This window comes from Hibiscus syriacus, unplaced genomic scaffold, assembly GCF_006381635.1.
Source record: "Hibiscus syriacus cultivar Baekdansim isolate YM2019G1 unplaced genomic scaffold, ASM638163v2 tig00116997_pilon, whole genome shotgun sequence".
In the NCBI taxonomy this organism is placed as follows: domain Eukaryota; kingdom Viridiplantae; phylum Streptophyta; class Magnoliopsida; order Malvales; family Malvaceae; genus Hibiscus; species Hibiscus syriacus.
The window spans coordinates 5,905,065-5,917,931 of record NW_024063513.1 but is presented as its reverse complement, the minus strand read 5'-3'; the positions used below and the strand labels follow the sequence as shown (position 1 = coordinate 5,917,931).

The window sequence follows — 12,867 nt, the reverse complement described above, 5'->3', positions numbered from 1 at the left end:
GATCAACAAAATCACAAGCCCCAGTCTGTTAGTTCGCTGTTCCATCGGGCATCAATCATTTACCTCTCCCTTTTTATTATTTTCCCATCCAAATATCTCGAAGAGATAAAAATGAGCTGGTGGTGGGCTGGTGCTATTGGCGCCGCAAAGGTGAGCCCCCTTTTAATTTTGGCTCGGTAGATTTATGTTTACCGCCTTTAAGAAATTGCTTGTGGTTATTCTTTTTGTTTTAATTTTTGCAGAAGAAATTCGAGGAAGATGAAGCACCGAAAAGCTTTCAGAGCGTTGGTTTGGTAATTGGAGTCACCGGCATAGTCGGTAACAGCTTGGCTGAGATCCTACCGCTATCCGACACACCCGGAGGCCCATGGAAAGTATACGGGGTGGCTCGTCGCCCCAGACCAAACTGGAACACCGACCATCCAATCGAGTACATCCAGTGCGACATATCCGACCCGATGGAAACCGAATCGACGCTCTCCCAACTCACCGACGTCACCCATATCTTCTACGTCAGCTGGATCAGCCGATCATCGGAAGCCGAGAATTGCGAAGTCAACGGTTCCATGCTACGCAATGTTTTGCGCTCCGTCATCCCGAACGCACCCAATCTACGCCACATATGTCTAAAAACAGGAGGCAAACATTATATCGGACCATTCGAGTTGTTTGGTAAGATCCAACCGCATGATCCGCCTTATTCCGAAGATTTGCCGCGGTTAAACGCTCCCAATTTCTACTACACTCAAGAAGACATCCTCTTTGAAGAGATCGAGAAAAAGGAAACATTAACCTGGTCGGTGCACCGACCCACTAACATATTTGGGTTTTCGCCTTATAGTTTAATGAACCTCGTTGGATCTCTTTGCGTTTACGCTGCCATTTGCAAACACGAAGGCAAACCGTTGCTGTTTCCTGGAAGCAAAGCCGCTTGGAACTGTTACTCTGAAGCATCGGACGCGGATTTGATTGCGGAGCAACAGATATGGGCGGTGGTGGATCCTTACGCGAAAAACGAAGCCTTTAATGTATCTAATGGGGATGTTTTTAAGTGGAAACATTTGTGGACCGTTTTTGCTGAGCAATTCGGGATTGAACAATTTGGCTTCGTAGAAGGGGAGAATCGGGGGTTGCAGGAGATGATGAAAGGCAAGGAAAGTCTGTGGGAAGAAATAGTGAAGGAAAACCAGTTGCAGAAAACTAGTTTGGAGGAGGTGGGGCAGTGGTGGTTTGTGGATTTGCTATTATCGGTGGAGATGCCTTTAATGAGTATGAATAAGAGTAAGGAACATGGGTTTGTGGGATTTAGGAATTCCAGGAAGTCGTTTGTTACTTGGATTGATAAGGTGAAGGCTTACAAGATTGTGCCTTGATCATTCAATCTCCTGCTTCAAGTTGTTCCAGGGTTTTTCCACTGAAGATGAATTTCTGTTGGTCTAAAATAAGTAGAAGGTAAGCTATTATGGAAAGGCATGGAACTCTTAGATGTATTTGTGAAAACCTCTACCTTCGAAGTGAAACTTTTGCTGTATTTGCGATGATGCTGTGTGGTTTGCTCTGTTCTTTACTTGTTTATGACGCATTGTGTCTTTTTTATAGTGTACAAGCTTGAATTATTATACAATAAAACTTGTTGATTATATAAAGCCTTGGTGGGAAATTTATGGTATATCAGTTTATGGTCAATGGTTTGAGGTTGTGGTAAGGCTGTAATCTTGATTAGAGGTTTTAGAGTCGGCCTTTGTTATTTACTTGGTTTCGCTTAAAATTTTAAACTACTGGTCCGATTTTATTCTTAGATTCTTGTGATAGCAGTCCGGTGAGGAGAATGAAACCAAAGCTATTATACCAAATTACGCATAAACAGGGAGAAACCGAAGCAGAAGGTGAAGGAAAGGTTCACCAACACATGACTCTTTATTAGCATCCAGGCTTGGATAAGTAATCCATGCTTCATTTCCATCACACCATAAACATTTAAATAGGGACCCAAAATATTGTTAAGGAATCCTAGAAATTTTATAGAGAAGCCATCGAAACTGAATTGTCCTCTGCAGTTTACAAAGGGTAATTAGTTCGAGACTTCAAGTGTGAGAATGGGACCAACAGTGAACGGTTTACCTTACTGGCATAATAAGGAAATTAGAATTTACCCTATTTCATAAAGGTTCAACTTGTTAATCCTCGTTTGTAAATTGATTGATTAGTAATGAATAAATTTTTATTCTATAAATGGTTAATAATTGAGGTGAGTTGGGGGCACTCGGTGCCATTTGAGGTGTGTGAGATGGACCTTTTAGTTATCGTTGTATGGGCTGATTGATCCATTATGAATGCATAACTATATTCAAATGTCGATGTTTTTCGACCTTGAATTTGTTTATTTCTGTATGTCGATCGAAAATGAATAATTGATTTTCTATCAAGTTTATACAAATAAACAAAATTTTCGTTTGTTTTGAGAATTGCATAGACAATTAAAAAAATAAAAAGGATAAACTACAAAATTGATCACTTTCGTTTACGTTTTGTATATTTCTTACTGAATTTAGAAAATATAATATTTGATTACTTTTATTTTTATTTAATTCATATATGGTCACTAAGGGTTAAATGTCGTTAGACTTTTAACAAATTGTTGATATAACACAATGAATATAAAAAATTATAAAGGATAAACTGCACAAATGGTCACTAATGTTTGAGTAAGTTTTTGTTTTCCTCACTAAAGTTTCAAAAGTAACAAATTGGTCACTAAAATGTCAAATAGATCTTTGAACAATAATTTTATATCTAATTTAGCCCAAAAGCTTTCTAATTTTTCCAAGTGTAAAACTCTTAAATTGATGAATTGTCGGGGGGCTGAAAGACTTGTCTGAGCTTCCATCTAGTATAATATATGTGAGCATAGATGATTGTGCTTCTCTGTAACTAGTTGCTAATCCATCTAAAGTATGCAATTCAGTGGATTAGGCGATTATTATAGGTACAAACTGCTACAGATTGGTTAAAAAAGCCAATGCATTAACATTGCTGAAAAAGCATCTTAAGGTCGTTCAATCTCTCTTTTTTGCTTAACGAAATCTCGTACTTTAGAATTTATGTTTTTAATTACCAACAATGTGTATTTTATTTCACAAGTATTCGCAACATCAAGAAAACAGTTGGATGTTATTATACCTGGAAGTGAAATCCCAGAATGGGAGTTGCTTTCTGCTGCATTTTTTTCAACGGTGATGCTTTGAAGAATGAGGATATTGGCTGTAGAGTTGTAATCCGTTGTAGAGAAACTCGAATTGTGGATGCAAGTGGCTTTGTTTTAAGGGAAAAATATTTTCAGCCCATAAAAAATGATCACATTTTTCTTCATTATTTGTCGCGTAACGTGATATGTCCATATTCCTTAGAGAATGAATGTGGTGAAAGTGAAACTAAGAATATATCAACACAAGATTGCTCAAATCAGGAGTGCGATGAACTTGAATTATCATTGAAATACATTGTTTTTGGCGAATGTGTTGAGGTGAAGAAATGTGGGGTTCAAATAGTGTACGAAAAAGATTTGGAAGATATCATACTTGTAATAGAGCAAAACTGCAATCAAAGTACGACTGACAATTGTCTAAGGGTTGAAGAAAGAATTCATGTACAACAAGATACTCTCAAAGACCTCAAGACGGAGTTTTGCTGCAATGATACTATGGTTGTGTGCAGGGAAGGACGCCACACATGCCTTCAATGATATCGGGCACAGCAAGTCGTCTCAGAAGTTGCTCCTCAAGTACCAGGTTGGTGTTGTCCAGGGTTACACCTTCAAAGGGGATTCACATGTTCCAGTTGAAGAACCCAAGAAGAATGAGATGAGTGCTTTTGTGATCAAGGATGATCACATGCCTAAACACGCGACCCTTGTCGAGTTCTTCTTACCGCTCTTGGTTGCTGCTTCCTACTTCGCTTACGGATGCCTCAATGCTGGCTCATCCACGCTCTAACTCATCTTGACTTTCAAGATGAACCACCAAGCCAAATTCAAGACGCTTCTTTTTTTTTTTTGTTCTCTTTTTCAATTATAAATAAAGAGCTATAATCAACAATCAGTTGATTTAGTGAGATGAAAAACTAGATCTCTTAAACAAGGTAGAGTGCTCCTTCAGTTTGTTGTACTACATTCAAAACTTTACTTGGTGTAACATTCAAGTGCCAGCATAACATGCACAAGCGGACTCCTTTACAACCTTCCCCCCAAATAAGTATGAACTGCCAGTCAAAGATTCTGTTTCCTTTTCATATCATATGATATGTGAATGGAACTACATGTGATGGCAAGAAGATTAAGCTTCATATACCATGATGAATTCAATTTGAGAATGTGATTTATGTGAATATGGATACAAAATATAGCATGAGCACCCCAATCTGAAAACATATAAAGCAAACAATGATTTTACCCCAGGAATCTACCATTGAATACATTTCAAGACACTCCACCTCATCTCCGGTGTGAAAAGGTGACGACTAACTGACGATGACGACATTGAAGAACAGGTGTCGGGGAAGATTGGGATTTGAGAGAGGATTTTGACATTTTATGTTAGATAAAAAAAAAGATTTTTAAATATCCAGAATTTATTGAAGTGCTTTGAATTATAATCAATTTGATAGTATGAGTAAATTTTAGATACTAAAATTATTATTACACCATGTTACATCACCATTTTTGTTAAGTCAATGATTAAGTGTCTAACAGTAAGTGATTAAAACATAAATAAAATATAACATTAGGTATGATTTTTAAAAATAATTAAATGATTAAAATAAAAACATTAGAATAAATAAATGACTAAACAGATAGTTTATCCGAGAATCAATGATAACATTTCATAGCTAAAATGTTTATTCTTACATAAAAAAACATTTTTACTATATGTATTTTAACATGAGATTAATCTTTTGCACGGGTCAAGTGATATCGATGGTGAAGGAGTTATTATTATTCCTTGAAATCTTGAATTTCAACATCAAGAATGTTAGATGTATAAGCCTTTAATGAGTTATTTTTAAATAAATATTACATTACACTTCCTCTATATTAATAAAAAATTGTAATTACTTTAAAATTTTAAATTATAATTAATTTATTAAAATTCAACTTACAAAATTTATAAAAAGGAAAAAAATTAATGTTAACGTATTAAATTTCGTATTTGGATACTTGATTTGCAGTTGTGGATAGCTTTTCACGTCGCTCGAGTTTGATTTATGGTTTATCAGTAGTTTTTCAATAATTTGATCCCTTTTTGTGGTTCGTTTGTCGATGCGATATGTTTTTATCTATCTTTGTTAGAATTTCTTAGTTAAATTTAATCTTTTTTGTATGATCCTTATGTGATCTTAAATTCATAGTTTTGTTTCAATGATTATAAGAAAATTTCCTAATTATATGCTTAATTTATCATTGTAATTGTAAATGTTTATTTTTAATTTGAAATATTTACGGTTATGAATAAAATTAGTTGTTTTTTTAAAAAAATTCATTAAATTTAATTGTGTAGGCCTGTCAATTTGGGTTTGTTGGTTGAACTGGACCTACCATTTTACATAAAAGGTATGGTAAGTGGAGGAGTGATTCGCGGTGGTAACTGTCGGAAAACAAATAAGTTTGATCTGTAACTTTGCGTAGCAGGGTTTTACTTCGCATTTCCTCACTATGTGACCAGGAGTAGTACGCGCAGACATGGAAACAGAAGGAGAGCAACACTGCGAAGCTGCGAGAAACGGAGACGTCGCCAAAGCGAAATCTTTGATAGAATGAGGAGCCGATGTCTCCTTCTTCGACAGGGATGGTCTCACGCCACTTATGCACGCCGCCAAGCTCGGGCATACCGATGCAGTCAAAGCCCTCCTTCAGGCTGGCGCCCCCTGGAACGCTCTCTCTCCATCTAACCAATCCGCCGGTGACTTTGCAATGTACGCCGGTTACCAGGAAGCCTTTGAAGTCCTTCTCAATGCTGGTAATTCGTTGCTTTGTTTAATTCTTTACTTGAAGTTTAATATGAAAAAAAAGACTCAGGGAGCTGAAAAATTCATTAAATATAGTAATTGAAACCAATTATAGCAAAAAGGTTACACATTGTTTCAATAGGGCGGACGGGGGAGATTCCAACAGCGAATTTATATGATGTGTTGACAAATAAGTGTCTGTAATTGAACAGGAATTCAGGCAGAATTAATTTTGGAAACGGTTGCAAGGAAAACAAAAAAGCATGGTGATTCTGAAGGGGATTACTTGGAAGATAGAGTTACCTTTAGTGAGGATAAGTTGATGGACTCTGACGCAAAGCTGTGATGATGGCTTGGGAGAAATCATTGATGGAAGCTCATGCTAAAGCTGTTTGCACTGGAGGTGGCAACATACTAAATGTTGGGTTTGGAATGGGTCTTGTGGATACAACTATTCAACAGTATGGTCCAGCTACGCACACAATTGTCGAGGCTTATCCGGAGGTCTATGAACGCATGCTTCAAATTGGTTGGGGCAAAAAGGATAACATGAAGATAATATTTGGTCGTTGGAAAGATGTTCTTTCACAACTTGATTCTTATGATGGTAATTTGAACACCACTCAATCTCTGTGCACATGTGTGAATCATCATGTATGCCACTCATTCTATGACATTTTCTCTTCTTATTCAGTTGGAGATGCAAGTTTCAGTGTAGTTTCTTCAAATAATTAAAGTTTTTGAGTTTGATTATTAAATACTAATAGTCCGAGTTCTTACCTCGTAAAAACTTTAGAAAGGAAGTGCTAACTCAGCTAGTGTAGAGTAATAACCTTTTTATCTTAGAAATGTGTCCTTGTGGTATATAGGACTACCTACTTAAGTAACACCTTGAATTGTATGTGAAACCTTTATAGGTATTTTCTTTGACACCTATGGAGAGTACTACGAAGACCTGAGAGAGTTCCATCAGCATCTTCGTAAGTTATTGAAACCTGGAGGAATTTAGTCGTTTTTTAATGGCCTTTGTGGAGGTAACGCATTCTTCCATGTTGTTTACTGCCATTTAGTTTCACTAGAACTGGAGATTCTGGGGTACTCGACACAATTAATCCCCTTGCCCGTGAAGGATTGCTTAGGTGAAAAAGTTTGGAGTGGTGTGAGTCAGAAATATTGGCAACTTGACACGTATTATCTCCCTGTTTGTCAGCTTATACAGGAACCAGAATGATGAGTTCATATGCCCTACATGTGAATTACTTTTTCCTTTAAATTTGGATTTATCTAAAGCACTCCGGTATCATCTTTCATGCGTTTCATAACTTTGGACCGTTAGGATTGTGTAAAATGGATTCACTTAGTGCAGATAACATCTTTCAGAAAATTTGTTACTGAATAAGAACTAGTCCATTGTGTGTGTGCTGGATCTATTCCAAATTCCTTTGTCTGGTTAAGTTTTAGTTACTAGAAAATAAGACAATTTGGTCAGAAGTCTGTTCTTTTTGTTAGGTTCTATTATAATACTCATTCTAACGCAAATTTGAGTTAAAATTTTCTTAAAAGAAATCATCATACTATTCTTCAAATAACAAGGAAAAAAATGAGTTTCTGTTTTACAGTATAAGGAGAGAGACATGAGCCGGTTAATATTCCCATTGTTGGCCAAACTAGATAACCAATCTGAAAGGCCTTTTGACTTTTGTAACCAATGATTATTTGTTTACAATGCTCTTCAAACTCTACCTCTTCTGTAATTAAAACCATTTTCTCCATTTTCTCGTTGTTTTTTTTCCTTGTTTCATTTGGTTTAGTGTGGCAAAACCCTGTAATGCTCAATAAAATAAGCCACACATCTTAGATGCATGTGATTGATACTCTAAGTGCTGTTTTCTCTTTTGGTTTTGATGCAAAGCTGTTGGGAAGACTAGAAATCGTTTGTCAATCAGTACTCTGCTAGATTGTTGAGGCAGTAAGTCTTTGTGTAAAATCTTGTAGGTATGATGTGTGAAATTAATTGATAAAGGAGCAGCATTTAAAAGAAAGAAATATAATTACAATAACCATCTTTATCTTGCTCAATAGTGTGAAGTTAATGGAAAAAGAACAAGAATAAAAAGAAAGAAATATAATGACAATAACCATCTTTTATCTTGCCCAACAGTTTGAGTGATGTAATACATGGATATTAGAACACTAGATGTAAGATCAGTAAACCATACTTAAACTAGGAATCCAGTTTAAATGAAAATACATGTTCCTTATTTAGGCAGATCAGCGTACAATTATTCCGCCACTTTCCCTGACCACTTTTTAAGAACACAATTTACTCTTCCCCAATTTTCTTAGAGAGCATTTATATTTGCATCTGCTTTGAACGTTTCCGTAAGATAATATAGTTTGAGACGGACCCATATACTGTCAGAGGGCACTTGGAAGTCTCAGTATTTGTAGCATGAGTCCAGTTAGTGTCATGATTATGTCCAACTGAAAGCTATTGGACTGCGAACAATGTGTTTTCCATCTGACCATTCGAGATGGGCGAAGCTGGTTGTACCGGATGGCATGGAACTCGCTTTGAATGTCACGGTGTAGCTCTTTTTCTCGTATTGTGCACCGAAAGTAAGTGTTGCTGGCTCAACCGACATTTTCACTGCTTGAGAATGTGAATACACAGAAACCTTGTATGTTTCTGGGGCACCAACATTAGTAAGGCTCCTAGTATATTTGATGGTGCTTGAGACGCTGGCCACACCCCTTCTTCCCGATGCAGTGTCCAGAGGAACAGAGAAGGATGGATAGTTAAAATCTCCAAGGGTATACTTTTTACTTTTCTGACAAGTGAAGTCTCTGTGGGCAGTGCTCTTAATTTGATTTGGTGTGTAGTTCAAGGCACAAAGAAAACCTAGATAGTCATCGATAGTGGCATCATAGACGAGACCAGGATCAAGGGCTGCAACTGGATCCACATGCCCGGCACCATAATCAAATGGTGTTGCTGGTCCTCCTGTGGCAACATCTTCGACCTTTTGACCACTCTTATAAGCTGTGTAAGCTGTGGTCATGAGGGCTGATTTGATGGCCGCTGGACTCCATTCTGGATGAGCAGCCTTGAGAAGTGCAGCTAACCCACTAACATGGGGACATGACATTGATGTGCCTGAAATGATGTTGAAGTTTACATGCCTTGGGTCACTGTCTAACCCTGTCGGACCAACTGCGCCAGTCCATCCAGCAAGAATATTGACTCCTGGTGCAATAATGTCTGGTTTTAGTATTGCTGGAGTGACTGGGTTTGGACCTCTAGAACTGAAAGCTGCTACCACGGGAGATGGTTGAACGCCTAACTTTGTGGTTCCAGGACCAATAATGGCGGTTGGGTTTCGAGTAGAAGCTATATAATTCTTGATTGCATCCCCAGTTTTCTGTCCAACAGCTGCTGAAGGTAAGAGATGTGCGTCGGCGACTAGCTCTTCCCCATAAGGGTCAGTGTTTGTCAAAATCATCCCTACACCACCAGCAGCCTTCACAGCAACACCCTTTTGCACCCTCGCATTACCCCCTCGATCACATACCACAATTTTCCCAGAAACTTTTTTTGGAACCAGACTCCCAGTCATGCAAAGATTCCCACCACTTGAATTACTGGTGTTACCCCCGTAAACTAGTGGCACCATGGAATCAGACAACTGCTTTCCGTTATATAGTGTCACGCCAAAGTATTTTTCATTGTTTCCCAGAGTAATAGAGGCGGGGAAATCACGATCCAATGTTCCAGCACCAACAGTCGTTATCCATGGTGCAACATTCGACAAGCTGCTTGGTGTAGGTCCACTGTTTCCCGCTGAACAAGATACAAAAATTCCATTTGCGGCTGCTGTGAATGCTCCAATGGCAACAGTGTCACCATAGTACTCTGATAATCCTCCCCCAATAGACATCGACAAAACATCCACTCTATCTGCAACAGCTGCGTCCATGGCTGCTACAATATCAGAGCCAAAACACCCACCAAGCCAACACACCTTATAGATGGCTACTCGGGCTTTTGAAGCCATCCCATGTGCTGTCCCGGAAGCATATCCTAGCAAGTTAGCAAAGGGCACAGCTGACCCGGCAGCTGTAGTTGCCGTGTGAGTTCCATGTCCATCATCATCTCTCGGGGACTTCGACTCCATTGATTCATCAATAGGTCCGAACGCAGCTTCATATCCTTTCGAAAAAAACCTGGCACCAATTAGTTTCTTGTTGCAGCTTGATGCACTGAAGTTTTTCGCCACCTCGCACTTGCCTTTCCAGCGAGATGGCACTGGCCCAAGCTGGGAATCATCAAAACTTTTATGTTCAGGCCACACTCCGGTGTCCAATATGCCAACAATCACTTCACCTGTTGAACCAGAGGTGGGGAAGAGAGCCGTGCTCTTTCCTAACCCAAGGAACTCCGGCGTTCGAGTTGTGTGTAGTTCATATATCACCTCAGGTAAGACAGAGAGAATTCCAGGTTGGTCTCCTAGTGATTCAGCTTCCTTGGCTGTTAGCATAGTCGAGTAGCCATGGACTACGTTTTCATATCGGTAAAGCACGGATGCTGAGTCAGAGACAGATTTTAAAGATGAGTCATACCAGAGGGAGTGATGAGTGAAACTTTCTGGCATGTTAGACTTGTCCATGTGGACTATGTAAGTCCTTTTGTCTTGTTGGATCTTCTCTTCTGCTAAGATGTATGCATAATACAAACACAGAAATAGAAAGATGTCTACTAGTTTGAACTTGAATGACTTCATTTCTTCAGTGTAGGAAATAAAGACAGCTCGAGTTTGCAATTTCACTTCCTCTCGATTGCTAAATGCATGGGTCACCAAGGGAGAAGGGTCTGCTATATGAGGAGAGATTAGTTTGACCCCCAAATCGGTTCCCGACAAAGTATGCCCTTCAATAATGGAAGAAATTTCTTCTTTCAATGATTGATGATTAAAATAATAATGTTAAACGCCTCAAGTTGGGGCATGCGTGTAGAAATCAAGCGGCAAATAATGGCGACTAACCTTAATCTACTCATATTTCTTACATCGACTCATACTCGTCTTATGATGGCTTGTAAAATAGGAATATGCTTAATTCTTGGTGGCCCGGAAACTTGTCTTTTGAACATGAAAGCAAAATTCAGTGTTTAAATCGAAGGCAGGCTGAATTTGTCATAGATATGGTTTTGAAATCCAGTGTAAAAGACAAGATTCCAAAATTTTAAAACAATTAGGCACACTGTCACACATGTAACAGGTAAGCAGAGGCCCTTTCAATTTTAGTCACTTTGATTAGACATAACTAAAGGTCATCAGTCACCATTCCAGTTGTTTTATTTGCTTGTTGCTTTCATAATAGTCTGGAAAAATCGTGAATCTTGCTGGCAAGTATGCTCAGGTTAAATATGCGAGGGAATTGCTTTCATTATAAATTCAGAAAACAGAATCTGCAACAATAATTTATGTGATTATTGCAACACGGTATCTTATCTTCTAGATCTGCACTGCTTTTGCACCCAAAATCCCAACTTCATCGTATTCCTTTAAATTAAAAAACTGCGACTATAATGATAATTTATGTGATTATTAGAACATGTTATCTTTTATTATAGATCAGCTCTCCCTTTCCACCCGACACCCCACCTTCAAAATCAACCAATGATACTACGTAAAGTGGTAGTGGGGAATCCACTAATCTCCCATTTGCTAAGGATTAAAGTTACTGGCTGTTTAACTTTTTCTTTAATCCAATAAGTGAGCATTATCAGGTATTCGGTGCCATAGTGGAAACCCATGGATTGGCCATAACCCAAAGGCCAAAGCAACTAATTCCGGGGTGAAAAAGGAGGATTTAGATTTCTGATGCAGGATGTGAACATCGAGTCATTAAGTCATATTACCAAATCAAAGAGCTTTTGAATTATTGGAGGGTTCAACCACAACGGGAACGAAAGGATTGTTTCTCCCACTTTATACGATGGTATATACTTGAGTGGCGATTTGCTGGAAATGGACCCCTACTCCTCTAATGATAACCATGTATTTCCAGGATCAGTGTCGTTTAGCAATAAATTCTCCAATAATTCTTCTCTAAACGACCATTAAGTCTTTAAAGGGACAATATCTAGCTCCTGCTTACTCCATTTTCTTAACCTCACTCCTTTTGAAGGTGAATAGCAGATGTAACTTTCAAGTCTCAGAACATTAACTTTCATGTGAGGCTCTTAACTGATTGATCGCTAGGTTTCAACCAAACTAATAGCAGCTGACTCACAACATTTAAATTTTGGGTTATCTCAGGATTATCAACCTTATTAAGATATTTTATGTAGTACATCCCATTCGATCATTGGACCATTTACTGTTGAAGGTGGTTCAATTCAATCTCATGTCGGTATCTTAGCAAATTCAGTTCACATTCGAGCATGTTGACAAGCTAAAAGATTTCATGCATTTACCTTATTAAGAACTTTATTTAGTTGAATTTTAAAATGGAAAGCTGACAGTGGTTTCAGATTTCAGAATCCTCAATCTTTATGCAGTCCCTTAGCCTTTTTTGTTTACGGAATCAAAGTCTGTGGACCTCTTTTACCTTTGACGGCCGAATGGTTCCTGTACTCGACCACCAGCATGGTTCATCAATCAATCAACATATTTAATATTTTATGTTTCTAAACAAGGTTTAACACGGATCAATTGTCAGTTGCTTTCGTTTTCTATACTCTTTTACGTTCCGGTTTGCTTTCTAAAGATTGTAACACGGCTCAAGTTACATGCAACTTTTGTTCGAGTTAGCAACACAGGGAATGTATATGGGACGATGGCCTAATTTAAGGTTAAGGACCTA

The 12,867-nt window shown here is 38.2% G+C and overlaps 2 protein-coding genes and 1 pseudogene across 2 annotated transcripts; 2 read left to right on the top strand and 1 right to left on the bottom strand.

Moving 5' to 3' along the window:
• Window positions 1–22: 22 nt before the first annotated feature.
• Window positions 23–1,646, top strand: LOC120194374 (3-oxo-Delta(4,5)-steroid 5-beta-reductase-like). The gene is made up of 2 exons (XM_039196692.1): window positions 23–150; window positions 243–1,646. The coding sequence occupies exons 1-2, from the start codon at window positions 112–114 to the stop codon at window positions 1,371–1,373; spliced, it is 1,170 nt and encodes a 389-aa protein (XP_039052623.1). The 5' UTR covers window positions 23–111; the 3' UTR covers window positions 1,374–1,646.
• A 4,026-nt stretch (window positions 1,647–5,672) lies between these two features.
• Window positions 5,673–7,314, top strand: LOC120194375 (annotated as a pseudogene).
• An 885-nt stretch (window positions 7,315–8,199) lies between these two features.
• Window positions 8,200–10,886, bottom strand: LOC120194372 (subtilisin-like protease SBT1.7). Its single transcript, XM_039196691.1, has one exon. It carries the CDS (start codon window positions 10,779–10,781, stop codon window positions 8,475–8,477), a length of 2,307 nt encoding a protein of 768 aa, XP_039052622.1. The 5' UTR covers window positions 10,782–10,886; the 3' UTR covers window positions 8,200–8,474.
• Window positions 10,887–12,867: the final 1,981 nt, after the last annotated feature.

Coding starts and splice junctions, on each gene's coding strand:
- LOC120194374 (XM_039196692.1), top strand. CDS start 112: ATGAGCTGGTGGTGGGCTGGTGCTATTGGCGCCGCAAAG. Junction 151..242: donor GTGCTATTGGCGCCGCAAAG/GTGAGCCCCCTT, acceptor TAATTTTTGCAG/AAGAAATTCGAGGAAGATGA.
- LOC120194372 (XM_039196691.1), bottom strand. CDS start 10,781: ATGAAGTCATTCAAGTTCAAACTAGTAGACATCTTTCTATTTCTGTGT.